Source organism: Sinocyclocheilus anshuiensis, unplaced genomic scaffold (assembly GCF_001515605.1).
Source record: "Sinocyclocheilus anshuiensis isolate Anshui unplaced genomic scaffold, SAMN03320099.WGS_v1.1 scaffold389, whole genome shotgun sequence".
NCBI classification, from domain to species: Eukaryota; Metazoa; Chordata; class Actinopteri; order Cypriniformes; family Cyprinidae; genus Sinocyclocheilus; species Sinocyclocheilus anshuiensis.
Window position 1 is genome coordinate 317,010 of NW_015536494.1, and position 27,952 is coordinate 344,961.

The 27,952-nt window shown below is 38.8% G+C and overlaps 1 protein-coding gene across 1 annotated transcript; it reads right to left on the minus strand.

Annotated features, from left to right (window-relative positions):
- Positions 1-2,780: 2,780 nt before the first annotated feature.
- On the minus strand, positions 2,781-27,582 carry smarcc1a (SWI/SNF related BAF chromatin remodeling complex subunit C1a). The gene is made up of 28 exons (XM_016482883.1): positions 27,370-27,582; positions 26,287-26,406; positions 25,416-25,501; positions 25,205-25,286; positions 24,920-25,012; positions 24,761-24,830; positions 24,547-24,616; positions 23,339-23,414; positions 23,083-23,208; positions 22,676-22,791; positions 20,743-20,870; positions 20,254-20,313; positions 20,122-20,159; positions 19,780-19,898; positions 16,769-16,840; positions 16,513-16,626; positions 16,230-16,383; positions 16,030-16,140; positions 15,867-15,926; positions 15,493-15,751; positions 12,658-12,819; positions 11,285-11,337; positions 10,881-11,022; positions 9,401-9,558; positions 9,082-9,216; positions 6,692-6,965; positions 4,401-4,544; positions 2,781-4,279 (listed from the first exon to the last, which is right to left on the minus strand). Exons 1-28 carry the CDS (start codon positions 27,553-27,555, stop codon positions 4,182-4,184), a joined length of 3,306 nt encoding a protein of 1,101 aa, XP_016338369.1. The 5' UTR covers positions 27,556-27,582; the 3' UTR covers positions 2,781-4,181.
- Between the last annotated feature and the right edge of the window lie 370 nt (positions 27,583-27,952).

The window sequence follows — 27,952 nt, forward strand, 5'->3', positions numbered from 1 at the left end:
AGTCATATAATGGAAGTGAATGGGAATCACGGCTTTGAGAGTCAAAAAAACATACACAAACAAAACTAAATTAAACCCTGCGGCTCGTGATAATACATTGATGTGTAAAGACACAAAACGATCGGTCTGTGCAAGAAACTGAACAGTATTTATATAGTTTTTTACCTCTGATTCACTGCAATGTCTGAACTGTCCTGAGCGCGTTCACGTCTTCAGCCGGCGCGTGACATGTCTTCTTGCTTTACGGCGGATCGCAGACTTATAAGTGCACTACTGCCACCTATCTCTCAAATGGACCATTGACACTCTATCTACAATCTCAATTAGGAGTGTCAATGGTCCGTTTGAGAGATAGGTGGCGGTAATGCACTTATAAGTCTGCGATCCGTCGTAAAGCAAGAAGACGCGTCACGCACCGGCTGAAGAAGATGCGAACACGCTCAGGACAGTTCGGAATCCTGAAAATCCTGAAAAAATGTATCATGGGTTCCACAAAAATATTAAGCAGCAACTGTTTTCAACATTTATAATAAAAATGTTTCTTGAGCATCCAAATATTACAATGATTTCTGAACATTCATGTGACACTGAAGACTGGAGTAATGGCTGCTGAAAAATCAGCTTTGCCATTACAGAAATAAATTATATTTTAAAATACATGAAAATAGAAAACAGTCATTTTAAACTGTAATAATAATTCAAAATAGTATTACACCAAATAAATGTAGCCTTGGTGAGCATAAGAGACATTTTCTAAAAAAAGAAATAAAAATCCTACCTCTATATATACAAAGGTACGTAATGTGAAAAAAAACATGCACTGTTAAGGCTGTTTGTAATTCTCTGACATTAAGCAGAATGACAATTTCTCTGTTATCATGCCAGCAGGCACAATTATTAGTCTAACACTAATCTGAACTAACACATTTAATAAGCTTTAACATTCTTTGAAAACACCATTTCCCACCCTTTATTCTCATTCAGACACCTACAGAAGAAAGAAACAAATGACAGTGAAATGAAAAGTGAAGGATCCAAACCTTGTCACAACAATTCGGGAAATCTGTGCCTTGTGCTTAAACAAAAGCATAAGGGAGCAAGACCACAGTCTGTGTCGGAGTAAAGGAGGCGTTTAATATCTCCCAAAATCACTGGGCGTTTAGGTACGCCTCAAGCACAATTTTATGACCTGGGCCTCATCTGATATTATTACACCAAACGTAAATAACAGCTGTAAATGTTTCACATGGAGGCAGTGGGGTGCTCAAACACTAAGGTGACAAAAACTAATCTATTTATGAGAAAACAGCTTAAATCACCATCATCTTATTTCGAAACCATATGAAGTCACATGAGAATAATCAGCCTCCCTTGAAAAAATAAATAAAAAAAAACCTGATTCTCATTTGAAATGGGTTAACTAATTAATGGCAAACTACTCTCCATGCATGAACTAGTTGTTCCAAACTCAATATCCCAAATTCAAATAATCAATATCATTGCAGTTCTCAGCCCAAATGCCTCCACTGATCATTTTAGTTTTAAAATGACTTTTTTCCAGACTAAGCGTAATGTATTAAAATATTAGAAATAACCACCACAATCAGATTCTTCTACAGTCCTCATGTTAGAAGCTGCTGTAAGTATTAGATACAAGCCTGTGTGACAACACTTTCTGTATTATTGTGCCAACTTGCTTAGTATCAAACAGGCTAGTTAATAAACTATTATTTAATAGAATTTTAATGCAACTATTAATTAAAGCAGTCTTTTGTTATTGCCAGTTTTACAAAAGTTACAAGACACTCAATGTTGTGCATTACAGTGGTTTTTCCCTCAGTTAAGAAATTAAGGCATCAGGAACTTCCCTTCCCTGTGGGGTAAAAATACTAATGCATAGCCTCTAGTGGGTAATTATTTTAAAGTGCCAATCTTTGGGAAAAAATAATACCCATATCTTATCAGGCACAGTCTAACACGTTCCAGCCCTCCACATGCCGGATTATCCGGGTTAGAGATTATATTACATGAGGTTGTTGTAATTTCTCACGGAGCAAGATTTATATTTGCCAAAGTGCATTTGGAGCAAATGATGGGCAACTGAAAAAAAAAAAAAAGCAGCCACAAACTTACCGCGCCTTCAAAATCATCCAAACGAGGTGCATTGACCAAAAAGATTTCCAAAAGGTCAAATACATGAAAAAAGTCCACACACTCCACCAGAAATCATATGCAAAAAGTTGTTTCTGGTGGAGGGTGTGGACTTTTTTCATGTATTTCACCAATTGTAAAAAAATAAAAATAAAAAAACCAATACAAAAAAAAAATTTTTTTCCCTGAGACTTTTTTTCTCAGAATGGGAGTTTCTCACAATTCTGAGAACTGAGGAAAAAAAAAGAAAAGAAAAAAAAAGATTTGGGAGATAAAATGTCCCTACTTCTACTACTACTATTATTATTATTATTATTATTACTTGCATAGTATTATAATAATGAGAATTAATGAAAATAAATCCATGAAGGCATCACTATGCAAAAAATATAAATGTTCCTAAAAATATATGAAGAATTTTAGTTTCCTCTGATTTCAGAGATTCGTACAATCTTAAAAGTCAAACTCCCAGAAACCTAGGAATACATCAAAATAGGCAAATAAATCCGAGGAATCGCTGGAACTGAAACAGAAAGCAGTTTTACAAAAACAAAACCCACTTTATTTAGACAGTGTTCAGGTCTCAGTATCAATGTGCCGGGGAAAAATTAAAAGAGAAAGCTACAAACTTCCAAGAACAGCGATAACAGAGTCTACACAAACTTTATTTTCTTAAAAATACATCACCATAAAATAAAAAGCAATAAAAGATATATATGGGGATTGGGGAGGGCAGGGTTTCACACCCTGTTTTTCGGTGATATACAGCCTGGAAAGTTTTGGAAGAGGAAATACGTGTGTATCTGCATGTCAGTGTGTGTGTGTGTGTGTGTGTGTAGTGGGGTGGGCAGTGTTGAAGTGAGGGCTTGGTTCACCTGAGGAGGAGGAGGTCGACAGCCTCCACACAGCAGTAATGCAGCAGTCACATGGGCACACACGAAGAAAAGAGAGAGAACAGCCATAACAGGAAGAGAGAAGGAGAGAAGAGAGGTAGTAAAGTGAGAGAGGTAGAGCGAGGCGGGGCAGCTACTCTGTCAGCACCTAAAGGAGGAGAACAAAAGGCCAGCTACAGCTAAGATAAGCAAAGTTCCTCCATCACTTCAGTGTGATACCATATACACCTCCGTTTGCATTCTCCGAGAGAACAAAACAGAGGTCTTTAATGTGTGTTTGTGTGTATTTGTACATCTGCACAGTATCTGAAGCGAACAAAGGTTAATGCGTGTGTGGGTACATCTCTAAAAACAGCAGTCTGGTGTGCTCTCGTTCGGGGATACAGTACTCGGGACGCGTTTAGGACAGCTGAGCACTCGTGGCGGTGTGAGTTACGATCTCTCATTGATCTCTGGGTCACAGCGTGGCTGACCAAGCAGAGTACCATAAAGCAAATCTGCTTCACACACCATGCACAGATTGAATACAATTGCATCGGTGAGGTAGATTATCAGATAGATGTGCTCAAGGAAGGAAGCCACCGGGAACCCTGCTGAAATGGATACTGCACCACAAACACGTAAGGCAGTGGAAAGGTTCTCTGTGCGCCACAGGACTCCAGAGGAGACGTGACACTGCAGACCGGCTCGCAGCTACAGTGTGATTTCGATCTTAGAGCGATTAGCTTACGTGGATTAGCACAATATACACATATGATTCCATCAGTCACATTACAGGGAAGAGCCGGATGCCTGCAGCGATCTTTCTCTTCAAATGCAGGAGTCTGAGGAACGCTCTCGAAAACAAACACAGAGGAGAGAAACAGAACAGAAGCCAGTGCTATTACTAGCCAAGAGACCCAGGAAAGGCAGCACTCTTGACTTTGTGCCCTGAGCGTGTGAATGTTTGCGGGTGAGGAGGTGAGTGCTCAGCTCAAACGAGAGGATTTAGAGATGACCCACCCATCAGCAAGGCAAAACTACAGAGGGCAACGACAGCAGGTCTGTGGGGGTTCCGGATTAATCCGGATTTAAGTCAAATGTGCGTGTGTATCTCCGTGTGGATGTGTACGTGTGTGCAGGGATGGGGGGAATAGTTTAGTTTTCAGCAGCACGAGGAGGGGGCGCAGATACAGGAGGTCCCACTGGGCCAGGGGGCATCCCATCAGGCTGTGCGGTTGGAGGTGGACCTGGGTCTATAAGGAGACAATGATGTTGTTTTAAAAAACGCAGCCAAAAAAAAAAGATAGAGCCCAGGACAAATGTGCAATGCAGAGGAACCAGAGGATGGGATCTAGTGATAGAACGGATACTCACACATGCCGTTGGGTGGTCCAGGGTGTCGAGGTCCCATCATGGGAGGCATGCCACCCTGTGGGGGTCCAACTGGGGGAGGTCCAGGCATCATTCGGCCTGGCATAGGCTGACCTGGCATGGGCTGGCCTAGTCCAACCATTGGTCCTGAATAAAGTAACAAAAGACATATTGATGTGCTACAGAATATTCACTTTTGGAAAAGAATTAGCAGGGTTTCTGCAGGTTTTGTGAAGGTAAATTTTAGACTTAAGAACTTTAAGACCAAGTAAAGAAAATTTAAGGAATAAATGGAAGGGGAGAGAAGAAAAATAGAGTACGATTAAAATAAGGGGGGGGAAAGTCTGCCAATAGGGAAAAACTAGCTTTTTAAAAAGGAAAATAAGTTTTTTTTCTGATCCCACTGACAGATATTTGTTCTTGTTTTAAGCATAAACTTACTTAATTTGTTAAATACATTCATTTCGCATCTCAAGTAAATATATCTTGATGTAAGGGTTTAGATATTTGAACTGAAAAACAACACAAAAATAGATATCTGCAGTGGTATCTATTTATAAACAAGACTTTCTGCTCCAATTTAAGACATTTTTAAGGTCTTAATTTGTGACTCTGGACCACAAAACCAGTCTTAAGTTGCACGGGTATGTTGTAGCAATAGCCAAAAAATACATTGTATGGGTCAAAATTATAGATTTTTTCTTTTATACCAAAAGTCATTAGAACATTAAAGGGGTCATATTATGCGATTTAAATTTTTCATTTCTCTTTGGAGTGTTACAAGCTCTTGGTGCATAAAGAAGACTTGTAAAGTTGCAAAGACTAAAGTTTCAAATCCAAAGAGATATTCTTTATAAAAGTTCAGAGTCAGCCACACCTACCTAAAACGGCTCGTTCTAACACGCCCCCACATATCTACCTCACTATGTGGGAAGATTTGCATAACGCCGCCCAAATGTTCACGCAAAGAAAGAAGGCGTAACTTTTAGTCTCACTGTAGTTTTGCTGACGCTGCAGTTCGTTGTGAAAGCGAAACTACTTTGTTTGGTCTTCCAAAAGAGGACACGACTACAAATCAGTGGTATTTACAACACTGTTCCAGAACAGTTTAACCCAAATATCCAGCGCATTTTATGGAGGACTGTTTACCAGTGCTGTGTTCAAAATATCGATACGACGATGTATCTTCACAGAGATTTGACTATACGAGTATCGATACAGCTGGCCCTGTATCGATATTGTGGCACGTGTGCAGCAGTGGACCACGCTTAATTTGTTTAAAATTTTACAACGTTTAAAATTGAGTAGAAAAGTGCAAGGTTTCTAAAAAAGAATGAATAGAGCATATATAGGCTACAACAAGGTTTAATCTGGCCACAGAGGAACACAACTGGGTTGCCTGATATAAAGAGACGTAAACCCCAAAACAGAGCTTTACACTTGCGCAATACGGAAATATCTGCTAAATGTGTTACTTATCTTTGTCAACCTTGGCAACCATGTGCACGCGCGCTCTTCTCCACTGTGGATAAACGCGCTTGCTTTCTGAAAACAGCGGTTAGCTTGCAGTTCTTCCTGAATGTCTGAGTTTGGCCGCAACGTGATCTGTGTGTCTGACTGCACTTAACATCAAACTGCTTCTGTTTCACACAAATGCTGGCACAGACGTGCATGTTCGGCTAGAGTCTTTGGACGACTTTAAAGGCGATTTTCTCAATATTTTTATTTTTTTGCACCTACAGATTCCAGATTTTCAAATAGTTGTATCTCGGCCATATATTGTCCTATCCTAACAAACCATACATCAATGGAAAGCTTATTTATTATTCAGCTTCGAAAATTTGACACTTAAGACTCGTTTTGTGGTCCAGGATCACATTTGTGGAATGGCAAATTAAGACTTACAACCTTTTTAAGACCCCTGATTAGGGATGTGCAATTAATCAAATTTCAGCTTCCAGTGATTATAAAAAAATGTAAAAAAACACAACAATCGAAATAAAATGATTTTTATGCCACATTCTAAACACACAGTGCACTTGTGGTCCTCATTAAAAGCCCAAACTTAATGTTTAAATCAGTCAAATCATGTAACACGACTGTCGTAAAACGCAGATTACTGTGGGACATGCTCGATATTAAAAAGAGCAGTGTTAAGCTCCGAAAGAGAGCTCAAGCTGTTCTCCAGGTGGCTTTCTGTGTGTGTGCTCTGAGAATGCAGGCCTTTGTTCAAGAAAGAGCAACCCAACAGAAGACCTCAAACACAAAACCAGAAGATCAGGGTGCATGCTGACCTGTCTGAGGGGCATGGTGGGGACCCATGGCATGGTGCATGGGGGGATATCCAGGGCCCGGGTGCCCGGGATGTCCTGGGTGTCCAGGGTGCATGCCTGGAGGGGGGCCGTGGGGAGATGGGCCATGTGGAGGTGGTCCGTGATGTCCTCCTGCATTCTGCTGCGCAGCTGCTTGCTGCTCCATCTGCTGACGAGCCTTCATCTCGGCGTACTTCAACTGCTCCATGTGGAATGCCTGTCGCTCTGTCAAAAGCTGCTGCCTCTGGAGCTCCAGCTTTAAAGAGAAAAACTCCTGTTAAATCAACTCATAGTCTGATGGGAAATAAGGGAAAGTTTAAATTGATTACTAAGAGTGCTGTTCACATGTCGTGCCTAAAAACGCGTGGAAAACGGTATGCGCACCGCTTTCTGCTTTTTTTCCCCAAAGCGTTGGGGCGCTTGCGCTCCGAAGGCGTCTGCCATTGCTAAGCAACCATGACCTGCGCTCTCCATGAAGACGCGGAAGTTTCAGCAAAGGATAAATGGATTTGCGGCACTAAAAATCGCTTGCAGTAGCTCTGCTACTAAATTTATATAAAAATGGCTATCCCTGTACAGCTATGATCAGCTGTTCCTTCATCTTGGCTGAGCTTTCAATGTTGTTACAGGAAAGGATGAAGCTGATTGGTTGGTTCTTGTCACATGACCCGCTGTGCGCTTGCGGCATTCTGAAAAGTTTAAATGTTTTTATCTCGATGCGGCGCGGACGCACCTGGAAAAAATGAGTGCGTCACGACCGCGTCGCTTCCATTATGAGCGTGCCTGCCGCACGTCCACATCTGAAATAACGAACTTGAGTGCGCAAAAGACGTGATATGTGAACGGCCCCTAAGGCTTTACTCACACAGCACACAATTTCGATTTGCTTTTCAAATCGAATCATTAGAATGCAATGCCTGCACTTACTTTGCAAGCACTCTAATCGGATCTATTCATTTGGGCAGTGCAGTCAACATCTGGTCTATTTACAGCAGGTTGTTTGATATAAATTTGAGAAAAATGCCAAATAAGAGTAGGAAGCTATCAGTGTAGAAATAGAAGAATGAAAACTGGAAATTTGCCAACTGGTTATGTCCATCATGGCATCTCATTGTGATGCTAATCACGAGGTGCATGAAAAAAAAAGCTACAAAAAAAAAAAATTCCTGGTCAGAAAAAAATCCACTTAAATTACTGAATTTAGTTAATTAAAAAAAAAAAAAAAAAGTAACTTCAAACCATTTGAATGTTGTTCTGTCCACAAAAATAAATAAATAAAATAAAAAATGAATACAAAATCATTAATTTCTTTATTATTTAATAATAATAGAAATAACAATAATGATAAATTATATATGTAATAATGATAAATTATATATGTAATTGTGTGGACTGGTTATGCATGCCAACAATGGTTACTCATGCTATCTTTATGCTGCAGCTTCGGAAGTTTAAGCAAAGGCCCACCAAACGTATATGAGTCACAAAAATAACATGAACCCGATTCATGCTACTAAAATGGCACAAAAATGTTTCAGTGAGCAGAAAACACTACTGCAGTAACAAACCTTTTTTGTGTTTTTTAAAGAAAGTGGGTGTTGCTAGCCTGTGTAGAAGGCGCCAATGTGCTTAACTAAAATCAAAGTTGCATTTAGTGAATTTATGAACACTAGAAGGAAATAAAGTACCGCTGGGCTATATAAAGACATCCTTCATGCACTATTTACAGCAGCTAAATTGGGTTACTATCTTCAGCTACATTTGCTAAAGCATTCTGCAGAGCCTTCCAAGTCTCTTGTGGACAGCGCCTCTGATGTGCAGACATAAGACTACATGATACAAAAGAACAAGGCACAGCACAATTCAGAGGATGAGTGAACTCTATAAGCACCAACAGAAAGGAGGAGTTTAAATTTCCACTGACAAACTCTAAAGTAAATCAGTAGTTATTATAAAATAATAGTGTAAAAGCAGGTGTAAATCACAACCTCACATTACAAATAAGTAGCTTCTGTAACACTGCTTTACACAGAGCGAAAAAACACAAATGCATTGACTGTATTAAGCAAAGCAAATAAAAAAAAAATGAAAAAATATATATATTTATTATTAATATATTATTATCTTTATTGATATTATAAAAGATAATTCTACAATACAATATAATTTACTACAGTGATTTATTTTTGAAAGGTGAATTTGGGAGGGTGCACTTAACTGTCACAAAAATGTCACAATGCAAAAAATAAAAAAAATACAAATTGCTAAAAAAATAAATACAATTTATATATCATATAAAGTATAAAATATATTGTTTCTGGGTGACATATTCTTGACAGCCAGATTCACCAAAGACAATCAGCAATACTTACGGCTTCCTTCTCACGGTCCATGATGGTCTCCAGCTCTTCAAAGTGTCTGAGTTTGAGCTCCAGCTTCTTCATCTGAGTCTCTACCAGCAGAGCCACAAGAGATTTGATCTTCCTCTCTTCCACTGCAGCCAGGTGCTGAGACACAGAAAAACAACAGCGCATGAAATCAAGTTAGCCGCCAAGGTGATAAAAAGACTTCGACTGGAGACAGCTGCACAAAGCACACAGTTTCTGTTAGTGCCAATAAAGGAAGTTAAAGAATTGGTAAACATTAAACCCAGTCCCTGCTGCAGCCTGAGCCATATCTGGGATGCATTACCTTTGCCTTGGTGGCAGCAGAGGCCAGGGCAGCAGCGGCGGCAGTGGCGATGTTGCCCTCTCCGATATCCAACTCAAGCTTTTTCTTTCCTTCTTCCTTCTCTTCCTCGCCCTCCTTCCCTTCCTCTGTGGTCTCCATGTCCTCATCTTTGTCTTTCTCTGGAACAAGGTAACAAAAATGTACAGACTCAGTCATGTTAGAGCATAAGTAAATATATATAAACACTTTATATAGAACATAGGGCTGTGCAATTAATCGCATGTGATTGTCATGCGCATCTCGTCAGTAAAGCCGGTTCCGTGATTGGTAGTAAATCGCCATCACCTGCTTTCAGATGGAGCGGCATTTACTACACAGAGCCGTAGTTCACTGACAAGCTAGGCAATATCGCATTCATAATCAAATGCGATTCATCTGTGATTATGAACGCTATATTGCCTAATTTGTCAGTGAACTACGGCTCTGTGTAGTAAATGCCGCTCCATCTGAAAGCAGGTGATGGCGATTTACTACCAATCACGGAACCGGCTTTACTGACGAGATGCGCATGACAATCGCATGCAATTAATTGCACAGACCTAATAGAACATGTATTTTCATGGCACTTGCAGGCAGGAGAACAAAAATAAAAATCAGTACTTTGTTTATAGATTTTCTGCAAAACGGGGTCTAAAGGCATTTATTAAGGGTGGGAAAGAAAAATAATTCACATGTTTTTGTATAGACTCACATGGACATTTACAAAGTTTTAAATTTCTCGGTGGACAGTACACTCGAGTTCACATTTCAAAGGTCAACATGCACTTACAGTGAAATGTAGCAGTTCTTGTTTGTTTTAATAGCACATTGTATCTAAATCTAGCAGCTCGTTTGATTTTATGTATTTTATTTTGCTGAAAAGATAATATGCAAAGCATTTATTACCACTATTTATTTCATTTTAATTACCAGTTTTATCTTTAAGTTTTTATTTTTGTATTAAAAGGACAGTTCACCAAAAAAATAAAAAGTTCTGTCATCATTTACTCACCCTCAAGTTCCAAAAAAATGTTCTCCCTTCTGAACACAAAAGATGACATTTTGAACAATGTGGGTAACCAAACAGTTGTCCCTAATGGCATCCATAGTATTTTTCCCCCATACTACCTACATTCTTCAAAATATCTTATGTTGTGTTCAGCAGAAGAAACAAACTCACACAGGTTTGAAACGAAGTAAATGGCAGAATTTTAATTTTTGGGTGAACAAAATCCTTCGAAATGGTCCCTTTTGGAAAAAAAAAAACAAAACACCTTTGATAGCATGCAAAGCCAAGTTCAACATGTTGAAAGGAAAAAGGGGTGTAGCAACTGGACTCAAACATGCATCACAAACAAGCATCATGTCTCAATTTATCAGGGATAAAGCAGATTTCAGCTTGGGTCAGACTTTAGGCAAGCCCATGACCATTTGTTGCCACGGTGGCTGTCAGAGTCTGTACCTGCTGTCTTGGATTCTCCTCCCTCACTCTCTTCCTCTTCCTGCAGCTCAGATTTCTCTGTAGTCTCATTCTTTTCTTTCTCTGTCTCTGTCGGCTTTTCCGCAGACTCGCTGGGCTTCTCTGCTTCATCCTTTGACTCCGCCTGCAACAGATGAGATGGGAAATGACGCGAGTCAGACAACATGAAACAAGCGAAATGCAAATGAAGTGCTGGTACAGATGACTGTATAGAGAGTGAACTTCGAAGAACTAGACTCAATATGGAGAAATAGACTTTAAAAAGGCGCATTGCAAGGAATCCCAACAGTGCTGGGAAATAATCACTTCTGATCGGATTCCAATCAGACCATAAACATGACACAGTAGGAATACATCTGGCTACTGGTGGCAGGGCCATATCTGACCTTATCAGGCTGGGAATTCGAGTCAGTGTCCATCTTCTCAGTCTCTGTAGGTTCTGTGAGTAAAGGAAAACAAACATTCATTAAAACATCAAATGCCAGATGGAGTGGACTGGACAAAAAGGCAAAGAAATATATTTTCTGCTCAAATTGATTTTTTATGAGGTTGTTAATAAGTCCCTCTTAACGCAGCCCATATCTGCCTAAAAAAAATGTTTTGAAAGCAACCTCTCACCAAGGCTGCATTTACTTGGTCAAAAATACAGTAAAAAGAAATACTGTAAATTATTACTTGCATATTACATTACCTGAAAGAATAGTAAATAATATTTCAATTTAAAGTAAGTGTTTTGTGATTTAATATATTTTAAAATGTAATTTATTCCCGTGATACAACAGTGAATTTCACAGTGTCAAATCATTCTTCAGAAATTCTAATATGATGATTTGGTGCTTAAGAAACATTCCTTACTATCCATGTTGAAAACAGTTGTGATGCTTGATATTTTTGTAGAAACCATGATTTGAAATCCACTTCTCAGGCGTTTCTTTAAAATAGAACTTAACATCAAAATCTTTACTGTCATTTTTTGATCAATTTAATGCAGCCATTCTAAATAAACAATTTCTTAAAAAAAAAAAAATCTGATTGACCCCAAACTTTTCAACAGCACTGCACATGTGAGGGGAAAAATGTGTATGAAATGTAGCCATAGTGGACAATGAAGCATCAGTGTGAACACTGTCAAACAAATGCATTGCAAAGTCAAAACTAAAGACCCTGACAGCACACAGAAGGCAAAAAAAGGAACCAGCCATTAAAGAAGAGTACAGCATGACCAACTGAGTGAATGACCTTATGAACGGGCATTAGAGCATCAGAGCTGAACAAAGAGTTGTGGCACATTTGACGTTGGTGCCTTTAATAACGTATGTGTGGCACAGCCTGCACTGGCACACCATGTCACACTAGGTCACTCCACTGACCCAGTTTCAACCCCTCCCACGACTGTGCCCCATATGCCAGCACTGCATAAAGCCATCAGCTACTATTGTATGCAGTCATACATGCTGCCTCCAGTGCTGTGTTGTCTCACACAATTAATGTATTATACAAGGTCTATAAAGTATAGAGAGGTGTATAGGTGAGATTTGTATCATGTTCTTTTTAATTTGCCTTTAATTGTTATTTAAATCACAACAAGCCCATGCACGGCTGATGAGGGTCATTGGATTTGTCTATTTGTCCATAAGTACAGATCTGATGCCACCTAGTGGAAGGAGATAGAACTACACAGGCACAATTAGCAAGATGGAAAACCCACCCATCAGAGAGCTGTTGTTGAGTTTCATAATTTCACCATATGCAAAATTACCTGTTTTCTCTGGTTCCTCAGGAGCTGTGCCAGCAATGCCACTGCTCTCCAGGCCGAACGCAGGGTCTACTTTTCCTGTGCTGCGCGCAGCCTCCTGTACCTTCTTCACATGAGCCTCCACCAGCTCCATGGGAACCTCCTCACGCACACGCGAGAACTCCTCTAAAAAAAAAAAAAATGGATAGAAATACCATCTTAAAATCAGGGTTTCTGCAGGATTTTTAAGAGCAAATTTAAGACTTTTTAAGACCTTTTTTAAGAACTGCACAAATAAAATTAATACCATATGACCGGGGTAGGGTAATGTCTATAGTACCATATTAAACTGTAAAATGACTTTAAAAAGCATAATTTACAGTTCATCTACAAGTTTTCACAAAAACTAAATTTTATAAAATGATAAACTACATTTCAGCCTTTAAACCATTTTTAAGAAAATGGAGTCGAAAGTATTAATCATTATATTAATTTAAACAATTATTATCAGTAAATGATTATATAAATTAAATAAATTAGGGGTTTGCGATATTGACAAAAAATCTCAATTATTTTCTGGGATTTTATCGATAACGATAATTAGACGATATTTTGCTAAGTGTGTTATTGTGCTGATATCTTAAGGACTACAGTGGACAGCTGACTCCTGAATTTTTATTTTTTATATATTCTGTGTGGTCAGTTCACAGCAGTGACAGAAATTAATCTTTTTCAATAGGTTTTATGGGCATTTTTATCTTTAATCCATTTTTCTCTAAAAGTGTGCAACAACTTTTGAGTCAAATTCTTGCATTTGGGTTGTGACCAAGCAAATTAAATCAGTATCAGCAAAATGTATATTTGCAATGCAGAGGAAACATAGAAGCTGCATTAGAAGTGGCATTTAGATGTATTTACATACTGTTTAATGCAGCTCAGAGGGACATGGAATACTTTAACCTGCAGTTACAAATGCATCAATAATGTTTTGATATTTTAAAGGGGTCATATGATGTTGCTAAAAAGAACATTATTTTGTGTATTTGGTGTAATGAAATGTGTTTATGCGGTTTAAGGTTCAAAAAACACATTATTTTCCACATACTGTACATTCACACAGCGCGGCCTTGAGTGAGCAGAGGCCGGGGGCTACAGTGAGAAACGGCCGGAGGGCTAGAGTGAGCAGAGGCGGCGGGCTTGCGGCAACCACATGTGACGACCCCGGGCTGCAGCAGCAACAATAATACTACAGCGAGAATAAAAGTTACACCTTCTTTCTTTGCATGAACATTTGGGCGGCATTATGCAAATCTTCCCACATAGCGACGTAGACATGTGGGGGCGTGTTAGAACGAGCCGTTTTAGGTAGGCGTGGCTGACTCTTAACTTTTATAAAGAATATCTCTTTGGATTTGAGACTTTAGTCTTTGCAACTTTACAGATCTTCTTTATGCACCAAGAGCTTGCAACACTCCAAAGAGAAAGGAAAAATTTAAATCGCGTCATATGACCCCTTTAAACATAAAACATTGAAAACTGATGTTTGAAATTTTTTTATTTTTTTTTATGAAAATATATTTTAAATGTAAAATTAAAACCACCAGTAGGTGGCACCAAGTCACTGTTAATAAGTGAGTCATTGCGATTGAACCAAATCATTTAATGGCTTGACTCATTCAGGAAGGAAACACCATCATGCTATGCTGCTTAGAGACGCAAAACAGTGCTGCTTTTTGTTGGCGAAATACAGCAAAAGCAGGAAATACGGTGTTTGGAGAAAAAAACGGCACTCTTCGTGTGATATTAACTATATGAAATTATATAAATATATATATCATGTATAAACATGGGTAAAAACATGGGCCGATTTTCGAATTGGTCTGAACTCTGAACAAAACAACAGGCTTTTTGAAAATGCTCATTCTCTGCCAGCAGGTGGCACGTTTGGTAGAAATATCCCTGTTTCCCCAGTAACGCCAGAACACAAAGCAATGCAGCATGGAATTTGAACATGCAGCGCTCGTGTTTATTTAATGAAATCGTAGCCTTTTTTTGAAGTTTAATCATCACATTCAGCCATATCGCAATTCTGGTCTTTCCATACCCAAATTTAAGACCTCTTGAAATCATAATTAAGACTTTATTGTACAATTTAAGACTTTTTAAGACCCCGCGGAAACCCTGCAAAATACTCAAAATGTTGTTCGTTATGAGCACCATAACCACCCTATTTTGCAATGCAGAAGCTATTTTCTCTGAATGTGTGAGACTTCCAATTCATTAGATACTGTAGAATAACTAGAAGAATAACTGGTATTGTGCTACAAACCAGTGTGTTTATGATTACAATAAATTAAAGTTATATAATAACTAGGTGCTGTCGATTACACAGGTTAATTTGGTGCAAATAATTATGGAAAAAGAAAATTACATTTTTCCCAAATATCTGCACTATTGCAAATATGAAATAGATTTTACACAACAGTTCAGTAAACAAATTAACATTGTGTTACATTTAGAATCCATTAATTCATAGCATTATATATGCAATTAATTAATGCCACCTAAACCTAAATGCCACTTCAGAAGCAGCTTCTGAAAAGATTGTTAAGGTCACACTGTAGCTTTAAAAGTTTGTGTAATAAATTGTTGAATCAAAATATGTCTAAAACTACTTTATCATGTCTATTCATTGGTTTTCTCATTTAAAACAATGATGGCTTAATCTTTTGGGGGTAATTTCTTCAAAATTTGATTTGCCATTAATGACACCGAAAGCCTAGCACATTAAAGTTACAAATGGCCACACTCACTCATATATCTAAAATAAGGTTGATACATCAAAACTTGACAACATACCCAAAGCTGCTTTGGCAGCAGCCGCCGCCACACGTGGGTCGACCACAGAGGCAAGAAATGCAACAGTGCTCATGACAGGATTTCCTGATTGGCTGAAGGGGATCGGCTGGTAAGCCAGAGGGCCTAGCGAGGCTTCGGAGCTCTCCAGGTATTGATCCTCTATGGGCAGCCGCAGAAAGTGCAAGATGCACTCATCTTGTGTACGGCTGCCCACGTGCTCTGAAACCTTATTCCAGTCATCCTTATACATCTCCAGAGCCTGGAATTATTCGTTTAAATAATATTATTAAAAACAAAACAGTGTGAAAAGAGAATCTTATGGTGCAGAAGAGTTTATGATGCCCACTGTTTTATTTTAATGATTCAGATCTCACCTCCAACAGAAGCAACGTTTCTTGCTCAGTCCACTCTCTCCCACCAGCAGCCCCTTTGCCCTGTAAGGCAAATGATCACATCAAGAAACTATGAAAGATAAAAGAAAAAAAAGAAAAAGCAGTGACAAATTCCAAGTATTAGGTCTAGTATTAGATGACTTGCCTTGGGATTCTTCTTTGAGTAAATATCTGTACGGAGGCCAAAGTTCTGCAGGTCAGTTGGCTTGTCTTTGCCCTTTTCTGGGAAGTTCAGCATCTGCTGAGCAGGGGGAACCTGGAATGAAAAGCAGAGACTTTATTGCAACTTTTTCCACAAGAAAACTTGTGCCTTCTGGGAATTAAAAAGAGTCACCCCAGTCTCACCTGTGGAGGGCGGTGGTGCAGTGGCACTAACCCAGAGGGAGTATCAGTCAGAACGTTGAAATGTGGCGTTGGTGGAGGGCCCATGGGGAGGGGTCTGCTCTCAGCGTCAACCTGGTAGTTCACCAGCCCCCACTGCTCCAAAAAGGCATGCACTCTGGGGGAAAAAAGACAACACTGAAGGTAAATATACAATAACAACTAAAATAAATAATCCTGTTTAACTTTATGCAAAGCTCTCTGCATAATATTCTAATGAATTAAGAAGGTAAATGAAAATTCTGACCTCATGACTGCACACACATCTCCAGTGAGGTTTCTCCTGCAGGAGGTGGAGGTCAAGTACTCCTGAGGATTCAGCCGGTATGTGTCAATCATGAAGTTACGATAAGCCAGATAGCTAAGAAAGAGGTAATAAAACAGAGTATGGAAGCTGGGTCAGAAAAACAAACATGCATTGTAAAAGAACCACAAAGAAACATGGGAGCATAATGATGTAAAATCTAAGATATTTTAATGTGAATTTTAATGTGCAAACTTACATCTCTGGAGTCTTGGATTTGTTTTTGCCATTGAAGAACTCTGGCAGGGCACGCCTCTCAATTTCATGTATACTGGGAAAAAAAGAAAAGAAATGACATTCACAACTAAGAAAAAAAAAAGTTTAATGGGCTTTTTCGGGATTGAACCGAGAAAAAAAAATCGGCAAATATTATACATGATATTTTTGGTTAAGCTGGAACATCATTTTTTTTTTAAAGGTATTTTTATTAAGAAATTCTTCTCTAAACCGCACTATGTTTGTTTAATACAGTGGTTCTCAATCAAGGGGCCAGAGGTCCACTAGGGGAGCTCAGCAAACTTCCAAGTGGGCCACAGGATGACATGTTAAATTATTTTATAAGTCAAATAATTCTAATCTAATTCAAATTCATAATTTTAAATAAAAAAATAGAACTACTTCATTGCAAAATGCAATTATTTTAAATTTAACTATTGTTTCATTAAAGAACAGCTCTTAAAATAATTGCAGGCAATCCCTAGCTTTTTAATAGCAACAACAAAAAAAAGAGAATGTAAAGAGGCAGCTTTATCATAATTACTGCAGAACATACCAGAGGAAATATCACAGCATATATGAGGGAGTCTTCAAATATTGTGCTGGACAAAAAGGTTGAGAATAGGGCTGCCACTAACGACTATTTTTATTTCGATTAATCTATCGACTAATTTATCGATTAATCTAAACGATTAATTCCCCGCAAAAAAAAAAAAAGCAACAATTTTACTTAAGAATATTTTATTAAAATATATTTCATTAAACCAAATGAAATCCAAAAGTAAAGTGCAACAAAGTTCAAGAAGCAAGTGTCCATCTCATAGTCCAAATCACTGAAATCAAAGTTCAGTATTATAGTGCAAGAATGACAACAGGATTAATACAATTTAATTTAACCATTACAACAGAGTACAGAAAAATGAAATGGAAAAAAAAATGAATTTGGAAATAAAACAGATTTCATAGGGCCCTATAATTATAATAAATTTTTTTGTGGTAATAAAAATACATGTAAGTGAACAATAGGCATGGGACGATAACCGGTTTTAAGAGTAGCGTTTCAGCACAGACTGGACTGGTGTCTTACTTCAGACCCACCCTGAGTGAGCTGTCATCAGCCAGAGCAGATGTAGACAAGAATGACTCCTAACAAGCGATTGAGGTGTTCTGTTGTTGGATGTAATAATGAACAACAACTACAAAATATTATCATATTTCCATACGAGTGTCACTAAATTAATATCAGACATTTTTGAAGACCAAGGAGAGGGACTCGCAGTGGATTTCGTTTGTTTCTGAAGGGAATACTCCCCCATCAACCAATCACAATCAACTTGTGGAAAATGGGCATCAATATGGCCCCTTTAACATTGACCAAGCACCATTTCATTCAAATGTCCACTTAATCTTTAATATTTGGCCATTTCCTTAGGACAGAAATACTATATCCACTGTAATTAAATTAACAACATGCAGAGATGGAGTTTGAGAGGCTCCACACATGTAAATGATAACAGTTCCTGTGGAACAACTGTGAACGGAGCCGCTGTGTGACGCATGTACTTAACCTCCCCGCACAGGGCCGGCTTTACCTCTTTTCGTGACATAGGCAAAACAAATTTTTGGGCCCCCCTTCCCTATTAATATAATAGGCCTAATATTACCACCCAAGCAAACTAAAATATTTCTTAAATCAGTGGAAACCGTTACAATGTTTTCTATCGCAATAAGCGCTTGCCTTCAGTCAATAAATATCGAATGTAGGTTCTTAATTTGTTTGAGAATTCAAACAAATTGCATTTCATGCCATTAATAGGCACGGCGACGTGGCCACATAACCACTTCCTGAGTGCATTATTTCTCTAATAATTTTAACGGCCTGGAGTCAATCACACATCAATTGTTCAGATGAACAATCTTTGTTTCAAGACATTTGACATGTTTCCGTCCTGAAATCTCGTGGGTGTTGAACTAGCTATTTTTTTACGCAACTCATCCCAAACCTTCCGTTGCAAATTCCAAAACGTCATTTTAGAGCTAATAACAGAGGCTTGAGCCATTGATATGCAGGCTAACGCAGTTATTAATTCAGTCTAACGCAGTTATTAGAGAGAGAGAGCGAAAAAGAGAGAGAGAGATTAAGTGCGTGTGAATACTTGCGTCTGTGCGTCTCAGTATTCAGCAGCAGCGTCAACTAATAGCGAATCTTTGAACTGCTTCAAGAACCTCGCTACTGAGAAATGTCTTGTAGCTTTTCAGCTGCGAAACTCTTTTATTGATAAATTCGCGGGACAGCCGCTACGCTGATGACAAGTTTCTGTCCCCGTCTCCACGTGTGTGCGCGAGTACGTGTCTATGTGTGTGCGTGTGTGAGAGAGAACGGGAGAAAGAAAGCGTGATTTCCGTACATAAAAAAGGTTTAAGACATGGAAATAGGTTGTCAATTTTACCCTATTGTTTGTTATATTTATTTGCTCAATGTCTTCTGGGGTTTTGGTTCTTTTACTGCTGTAGATATCCCATAGTATAACAAAAATATTATACATCTCTTCATTGTGTTTGGGCCCCCCCTGGACGAGCAAGCATAGGCACGTGCCTAGAATGCCTATGCATAAATCCGGCCCTATACATGCATGTAAATAATTAAAGCGCATATATTGTATTAGAACTGCATCGCACATAATTATCTAATTAAATCGTAGCATTTGTGAATTTACAATTATGCTTAATTATGGTCTAATATATCATGCATCCTTGGAAAACAGACTAATAATATGTTTTATACATTCTCGTCTGTGAAATGCCCCACTTCCGGTATTTTGCCGGTTAGTCGACACAAGCAAAATGAAGTCGAGGATTTTTAAAAATCGAATAGTCCAATAAAATCGACGAATCGCGACAGCCCTAGTGGAGAACCACAGGTCTATAACATTATTTCTCTCCAAACAAGCTCTCAGGACATTGCTACAGCACATGATGGAAGGGATTTGATACCTGTTGTAGTCGAACCAGGCAGCATAGCTGGGTATAATGATGTGATGGGTTTGTTCAGTCACGTTGTCCTCAGAGTCGATCAGACGATTGACCTCGGTTTTGCCCTGTTCATCCTCTTCCTGTCAATTACGATTTGTAAACAAAAAAGCACGTGGGCAATCTTTCAGAACAATTTGATTCAGTATAAATGGCTTGGCATTAAAGTCATATATTGACAGACTACTTAAAGAATGTATGGGTAAAGTGCAAGGGCTGTTATCAACAAAATGCTGTGCATCTGATATAATAATGGAGAGAAAATTTCCAAAAGCATAACTGGATTACAGTATGAAGTGACACTACCTTGCCTCCAGATGCTAGTGAATCATCTTCCTGGTCATCTAAGAGGGCAAACAAAATTAATGTGATCATTTACATTTCCTTTGAGAAGATATCATATTCATACCCAAAACAAATATGAAGCAAAATACTCACCCAAATCAGCAACCGTTCCGCCTTTCACTGGTGTGTTCTCACTGTCCTTTTTCTGATTGACTGCAAGCAGAAAGTCAGAGGACATCAAGCAAAGCAGCTGAAGACGATGCATCAGAGAGACAATTCAATACAATAACATTTAAAAGCTTTCAGTGTAAAGTGGAACAATGAAAGTAGGGTGCAGCATGTAATAGCAGAATGTCTATTTTAGACATGCACTGAATTTCCATGCATCCAGAGGGGCTTTTTAAAAAATGGTGCTATGAACTATGAAATAAAAAGCTCAGTAAAGACAGCTCAGCCATCTAAGTCATGCAAGTGGTTGTCAACCAGACGTTTTTATCCAAAGTCACTTACTAAGCATACTACTGATAACAGAAAAAGGCTACTTTATGTAACCCAGGGTTACGATCAAGTGTACAATGGCAGTAGCTCTCTGATTAACCCTTGCACTGTTCAAATAAGGGACTATTAATCAAGAAGACTGACCATTTTTTGGCAATGTAACTTCCTCCATTCCTGGCACAGGGGAGGGATCTTCCAGGTCCTTTGTGAGGTCTTCATCCTGCTCGTCATCATTTTGATGTCCACGGCGCCTCCCCTGTGATCCAGGATTCCTGTTTGAGGTAAATGAATGAATGAGACTGTTACATTTAAAATGATCATGACTAATTACATTTTATACAAGAAATGTTTCTTGTATGAAAAGCAGCAAATCAGCATATTAGAATGATTTCTGAAGGATCACGTGACACTGAAGACTGGAGTAATGATGCTGAAAAATCAGTTATCACAAAAAATAAATTACATTTTAAAACACATTGAAATAGAAATCAATTATTTTAAATTGTAATAACATTCCATAATATTCCTGTCTTTACTGTATTTTTAGCAAATAAAAGCAGCCTTGGTGAGCATAAGAGACTTCTTTCAAAATACTTTTTTTTTTTTTTAAATCTTACAGACTCCAAACATTTGAACTAGGGATGGGAAGATTCACCGATTCGCTCGGAGCATCGGCGAAAAAAGTTAACGATGCATAGGTTTAAAAACTGTGCATCGGACACAAGTTGGCATTTGTATCGCGATGCATCGTTTCTAACATATTTGCATAGGTAAAAACTGATATATTTATATATAATTACTAGAGGATGCCTACACTTTTATTGTTTAGAAAGTGACCAATATTTTATATGTAGATTGATTTCTCCTCTCGAAACTGTTTCTCAAGCGCGTTCTCTCATCACCGCTGCGCGTGAATATGACGTATCACAACAACACTACAAAGACCCGAGGAAAAGTGGGGATTAAAGTCCAAAATCTTACTTGAAATAACCTAACAAATCAATCGGGGCTAAAGCAGTTCCATAAACGACAATGTAAGTTCACACAATCTCACTAATTTGTGGACGCTTAATCTTAAGCAGCCCTTAATGTCGATCATGGATCAAATCGATCCACCATGGCAAACAGCGAATATATTTGTGCTGTTTAATGCATTTGAAACGTTGTATTTTCCTCAGTGCATAACTGACATGTCACGAGTATATTTTTCCTCTGTAAATGTTACAAAGTCATGCAAATATATCCATTTTGCTTGCTGTCAGGAGTGGGCGAGGCATACGCGAGTGAACGAGCGCTGCTGCGCACATGCACGCTAAACAGACAGAGCGCATTAATTCTGAGTCAAATATGCATTTTGCTAAAATATTCGTTGTTGGAGTTTCTTATAGCAGTTAAAATGTAGTTTTAATTTAGTGATTTTAATGCTTTAAAGAGGAATGTTAGATTGTAAAGTTCTAATGCTATCTGTTCCAACTATAAAAGGTACAGCTGTCATAAAACCAGAGAAAAAGGCTGCATGGCTATGATAGTATGTGAGAGAGTCAGTGGTAATATCATTGCATTCCTATTGTTCAGTGTTAGAGGAGCTCAGCTTAGTCTGACAGTTTGCCTGCCCTGGACCAGGTTAGCTTTCCAGCATAAGTTGCCACAGTGACTGATTTTGATCTTTGTTAAAAAAATTTTATGGAACCAAATCATTTGACAGTGAGTCAGACTAACTGATATAAGCCTGGCCTATTTGGTAAACTTGTTTTATGAAACAGGCCTCGAGGCGTTAGAAGTCAGAAGACACATAAGTTAATTTATGATTTGCTGTCTTGTCTGAACCAAAGAAATAAATGCGATCATATTTTTTCCATTGCATCGTATTGCATTGTGTTGAATCGGATCGCACCGCATCGTAACAGGGGTGAATCGTATCACATCGCTAGCTACTTCATATGTATCTTCAATGTATCGTATCGTTGGCTATGCATCGAGACGCGTATCGCATCGGCCTGTTATGGAGAAGCACATCCCTAATTTGAACTGTAGTGCATATTTATATTTATTTATCAGGCTCCAACAAGATAGTCACCCTTTCTTGCCCTTTTTGCGGGACTCCACAGGGGTGCTGGGTGGGGATGGAGAGCGTCTCCTCTTCTTGCCGGCAACCAGGGACTTGCGGTCCTTACGATCGGGTGTACGGGAAGACTGATCAGAACCATGGAGGGGTGAAGGATGAGAGAAAGAGCGAGAGAATGAGAGAATGGAACGGTCTTACACACAAGGGGGAGGGGGGTGCTGAGGGGATATTTGGGTGGGTGGGTGAGGTACGTGAGGGTGAGGTAGCGAGGAAGAGCTTTAGAGGATGATTGACAGACACATAGACAGTGACAGAACAAACCCTGCCAAGACCTCAAAGGGTCTGGCTTAGCAACACAACGGAAATCTGAACATGCACCATATCCATTTCATTAGTGCTCATGTCTTTCGGTCTCTTACCACTTCCTCCCCTGGAAAGATCCGCTGGCGGAAACTCACAGGCTTCTTGTTCTCATCCACTTCGTAATCTTCCTCATTCATCCACTCGTTGAAAGCATCTGTGTCGATGACCCATTTTGCATGCACCTGAGGGAATCATAGAGCGTACCGAGAAAACACTGCAAAATTTAATCTGGCTGCATCACTTACAATATGATTATGCTTCATAATGTAAGGCGTTTAGGAAACATATCAAAATATTTACAGATGCCCTTACCCTCCATGGTTTCTCAGAACTTGGTGGATCCTCAACATCTCCATCCACATCATTTGTTGATACCCATGTGTCATAACTGAAGAGGTAAACAAGCATAAATTTATTAAAAGAACTGATATATAGACGACATTAGGCTTGCTGCGATATTCGGTGTTGACAGTGTTACCGGTGTTAAGCCGCGACACCGATTACGTCACTTGCCCACCGCGGCACTGGCCCCCAGTCTTTTTGATTTTTTTTATAGTAATAACAATCATTTAGTTCGGTTAGAGAACAGACACTACAATTAAAAACTGAACGCGGTTGCTTAATGCAGTGTGCCGAACGACAGTCGCATCACAGATTTCATTTATCACGTCAGGAGAGTGAGTCTAGCTGACTGACAAGAGTGAGGTGAGAAAGACAAGATGATGGCGGAAGATGTACCTTTGAAACGAAATGCAAAAGCGCCTGTTTGGCAATATTTTGGATTTTGAAAAGCCTGTTGATTTTGCCATTTTTCTACTGTGATTTTGTAAGGTTTTTTTTTTTTTACACATTCATTTATTTGGTTCCACAGTGTTTGCTGATTTTTACGTTATTTAAACTGTGTAATTTATTTATTTTACATCAAGTTGTATGCCATGCCCCCAAGCTTTCTTATTTGTTTTGCTAGTAAACGCTCTACGTTTCTTATTTATTTGGTTTCACAGTGTTTGCTGATTTTCAGCATTTTTTTTTGTATTTAAATTTTGTGTAAGTTATTTATTTTATATTAGACGTATAGCATGATATATTTTTATTTGGTTTGTTAATAAATGTTCTATGTTTAATATAACCGAGTTTGTCATTGTACCGTTTTGCTGTTGTCCATTCAAGCAATTGACGCCGAATTGACGCTAATTCAAAAGTGAAAGTAAAATGCGCACGGGCATTTACAAGCTAGTTAAAAGCGAAGGAAAAGAGGGAAAACTCCAACGAACCCCACCCCCCGGTGATACCGGTGTTGTCATACGTCGATTAACCGGTGGGAAAATTTCCTCACCGTCACAACCCTAGACAACATATAATAAAATATAAGATCGTAGTTAAATGATGTTCAGTTTCTCACACACAAAAAATTACATATTTACACACATATCCTACACATTTTAAATAAATTTAGAATTCATCTTTTTTTTTCACACAAACATACAGTATGTGTGTGTATATATATATATGCTACCAACCTGTCAGGATAATTGCCCCAGTGAACCAAAACTTGCTTGTCTTTGCGCATGACGGGACGTAGCCATTCCTCTGAAAGGCAGAAGCAGAATTCAAAAGTTAAGTTCAAGAAAACACTGAATATAATGTCCTATTAAAAGAAATGACTGAAGGAGGAAGATAGGACAAGACTTCTGTTCATCCAGAAGTCTTTTGTTATAAAAATCAAACACCAACCTTCTTCCACCTGGGCTGGGGAGGGGTAAATAATATGAGTGGCCTTTGACTTTTCTTCAGTGATGGTTCCCTAGTAGTGTGAGTGAAACAAAAACAGATAAGTGCAAAAAAAAAAAAGATGGAATTTTAGAAACAACCTAATCGATCATAGTTTTTTACCTGATGTCTCTTAATGATGTCTTTGAGCTTATTGGCTTGCTTTTGCTCCATGTCAGACACAATGTACACAATTGGCCGGGTCAAAGAGTTGTTCTGCAGGGAAGAATGAGATATGCATTATCGCATACAGAGAACATTCAATGTAACCACATATTCAGGACTGGGAGAACCAAGTGTGACAAAAATCAACAAGTACATTTACCATGAGTCCTATTAGATACTATATTTAGACTATATATTTAGACCTATATTTAGACTCATGGACCTCATCACAAGGATCGCTACCTGAACAAGAGTCTTCTCAATAGTCATGAACATCTCCACGTTTCTATCCATTCTGGATGGGTTCTGCAGATCAAACCTCCTCCTGAAGAAATTCAGGCACATCAATATTAATTATATTAGCATTATCTTTTAAAAATTACTACTTTGAGGGTGTTGTCATTACAGGTATTATCCCAACTCTCTTTTGCACCCTTCCTGAGATTCTACTCACCAGCCTTGCTCACTTTTGAACTTGTATGCAGAACCCAGAATGTGGCAAAGGGCTCCTCCAGGTTTGAAATCCAGAAAGCTCTTCGCCTAGAACGACAGAATGACTTAAAATTTCCCATTGGTTTAAAATTATGTAAAAATTGACACATTTCTGCAGAATTGTACCATAAGAACATGGCACTGTACTTGAAATGTGTCACATGTCAAGTAATAAGTTATAGTATAGAGGGGCATGATCAAGAGCACTTTTAAGGGATAATTCACCTGAAAATGACAATTCTGTCAGTTACTCAACCTCATGTCGTTCCAAATCCGTAAGACATCTTCGAAACACAAATGAAAATATTAAACTTCAAAAATTTCACAAAGAGAGTGTAAAAGGAATCCAAATGAATCGAGTGGTTTAATTCAAGCTTTCTGAAGAGACAATCACTTTATATGATTTTACATGATTTAATTTTGGCTTTAATTTACACATAAACATTGATTGACACACATACATAGAGCCCATCAAAATATGTTCAACAGCAGCTCAGTGCACAATCAAAAAAACCTTATTGGTTCTTGTGTGTCAAATAAGTATGTTTGAGCTTCTGTTTACTAAATTTGATGTGCTCTATTTATGTGCATTGATCAGTGCTTATATGTGAATAAAAGCCTGATTGAAATCTGTTCATCTTAAAAAGCTATTTTGTCTTCATAGGAGACTTGGATTTAACTACTCAGTTCCTATGGATTACATTTACTTCTGTTTTATGAACTTTGGATGAATGGACTTTCAATGGGGAGATTATCTTCAGTGTTTTGAAGATGAGTCTTATTAGATTTGGAGTGTGAAGAACAAGGTGTAAACACTGCAAATCAAAACTTACAGGTAGTTTGGTAAGAGCAGGATTGCTGACTCTACGCCCAAATGCATCCTCCTGAAACTGCAGCAACTGCACCACCAGCGCAGCCAAAGTTTTGTTTGTAGGAGAGTCGGTTTGGACATACTGCAGAAAAATGAAAAGCCACAATAAATACCAGAAAATCAATCAGAAACCTCTAAGTATTGGATCTATGTTGGTGTTTTCAGAAATAATACAAAAACAAAAATACCCTCAAGTTCTCCTTCTAGCAATCATTCATAATCTTATTTGAAGAAATAATTCTGGACATGCATAATAAATGAACTTCATTCACAAAAGTGCATTACAGGAGACTAAATAATATTGGACAATAAAGGGCAAGGGTGAATTATCCTGTGCCAACAAATATCTGCCAAAGAAAAACAATCACACTTGATTTAAACAATATAAACGCATGCGTTTTAGCTTTGGGGCAGATATCACACTAAAAAAGTTCCATGGTTTAAATGGACACAGTACCGTTATAAATACTATGGTATTCTTGACATACCTTACAGTACCATATACATACCATGATGGGTGACCATGATAATTATTCAGTATCACATGTACCTAATATTATACCATCACTGAATCATGGTACCACCAGAACTTCTAATGAATAAACATTAGAGAATCAGTAAATAAACTTAAGCATAAACAACCGAAGCTTTGTGGCGAGAACCACCAAGTGTCCTCTGATATCTAAAGCAGTGGGCTTTAAAAAAAAGCCGAGCAAGTCCCAAATTTTTGAAAATAAAGACAGTAATTTGGCATATTTTAAGACAGCCATCATGATGGCAGATCACGCATTTCAGTCACTATCGTTAGCGCGCCAGCTAACTTAACAGCCCACAACACTTCTGCTTAAAACAACACAAGAGCAAAACTCGCTGGCTAAAATGCCAGCCTGGAACCTAAGCAACATCTGCACCACTGCTCTGATTCGACTCTTTCGAATAATCGATTATAACAGCAAATAAACAATAAGCAAGCGGCGTGCCGCTTCTTGTTGCTATTGTGTGATGCGCGCGCCCCCATTCAACGGGCGCCTCACGAGCCGCAGACCTTCTTATAATGTTTCCCAATCCACAGCCGAACTGTCTCCAACTGAGACACCGTTTCCGAGCTCTCCCAAAATTTGGAAGAAGGCCCTCCGTCTTTTTTACGTCCGATCGAGGAACCGGCGCCCGCCTGGCCGGCCGATGGTCCTCCGGAGCCCGTTCCGCCCGCTGCAGTTGCCGCTGTCGCCATTGTTTCTTTATTAGCGATAGAGGCTAGTCCGTGGAAAATGTTTTAAAACAACACTGCGCCTGCGCAACGGTCAACGCAAGAGTCGTTGGTTGAGGAACTCTCGCGAGATGTCATGTCAGACCGAGTCGTTGGTTGAGGAACTCTCGCGAGATGTCATGTCAGACCGAGTCGTTGGTTGAGGAACTCTCGCGAGATGTCATGTCAGACCGAGTCGTTGGTTGAGGAACTCTCGCGAGATGTCATGTCAGACCGAGTCGTTGGTTGAGGAACTCTCGCGAGATGTCATGTCAGACCGAGTCGTTGGTTGAGGAACTCTCGCGAGATGTCATGTCAGACCGAGTCGTTGGTTGAGGAACTCTCGCGAGATGTCATGTCAGACCGAGTCGTTGGTTGAGGA

Coding starts and splice junctions, on each gene's coding strand:
- smarcc1a (XM_016482883.1), bottom strand. CDS start 27,555: ATGGCGACAGCGGCAACTGCAGCGGGCGGAACGGGCTCCGGAGGACCA. Junction 25,013..25,204: donor TTGAGAAGACTCTTGTTCAG/GTAGCGATCCTT, acceptor TCTTCCCTGCAG/AACAACTCTTTGACCCGGCC. Junction 16,627..16,768: donor AAATCCAAGACTCCAGAGAT/GTAAGTTTGCAC, acceptor CCTCTTTCTTAG/CTATCTGGCTTATCGTAACT.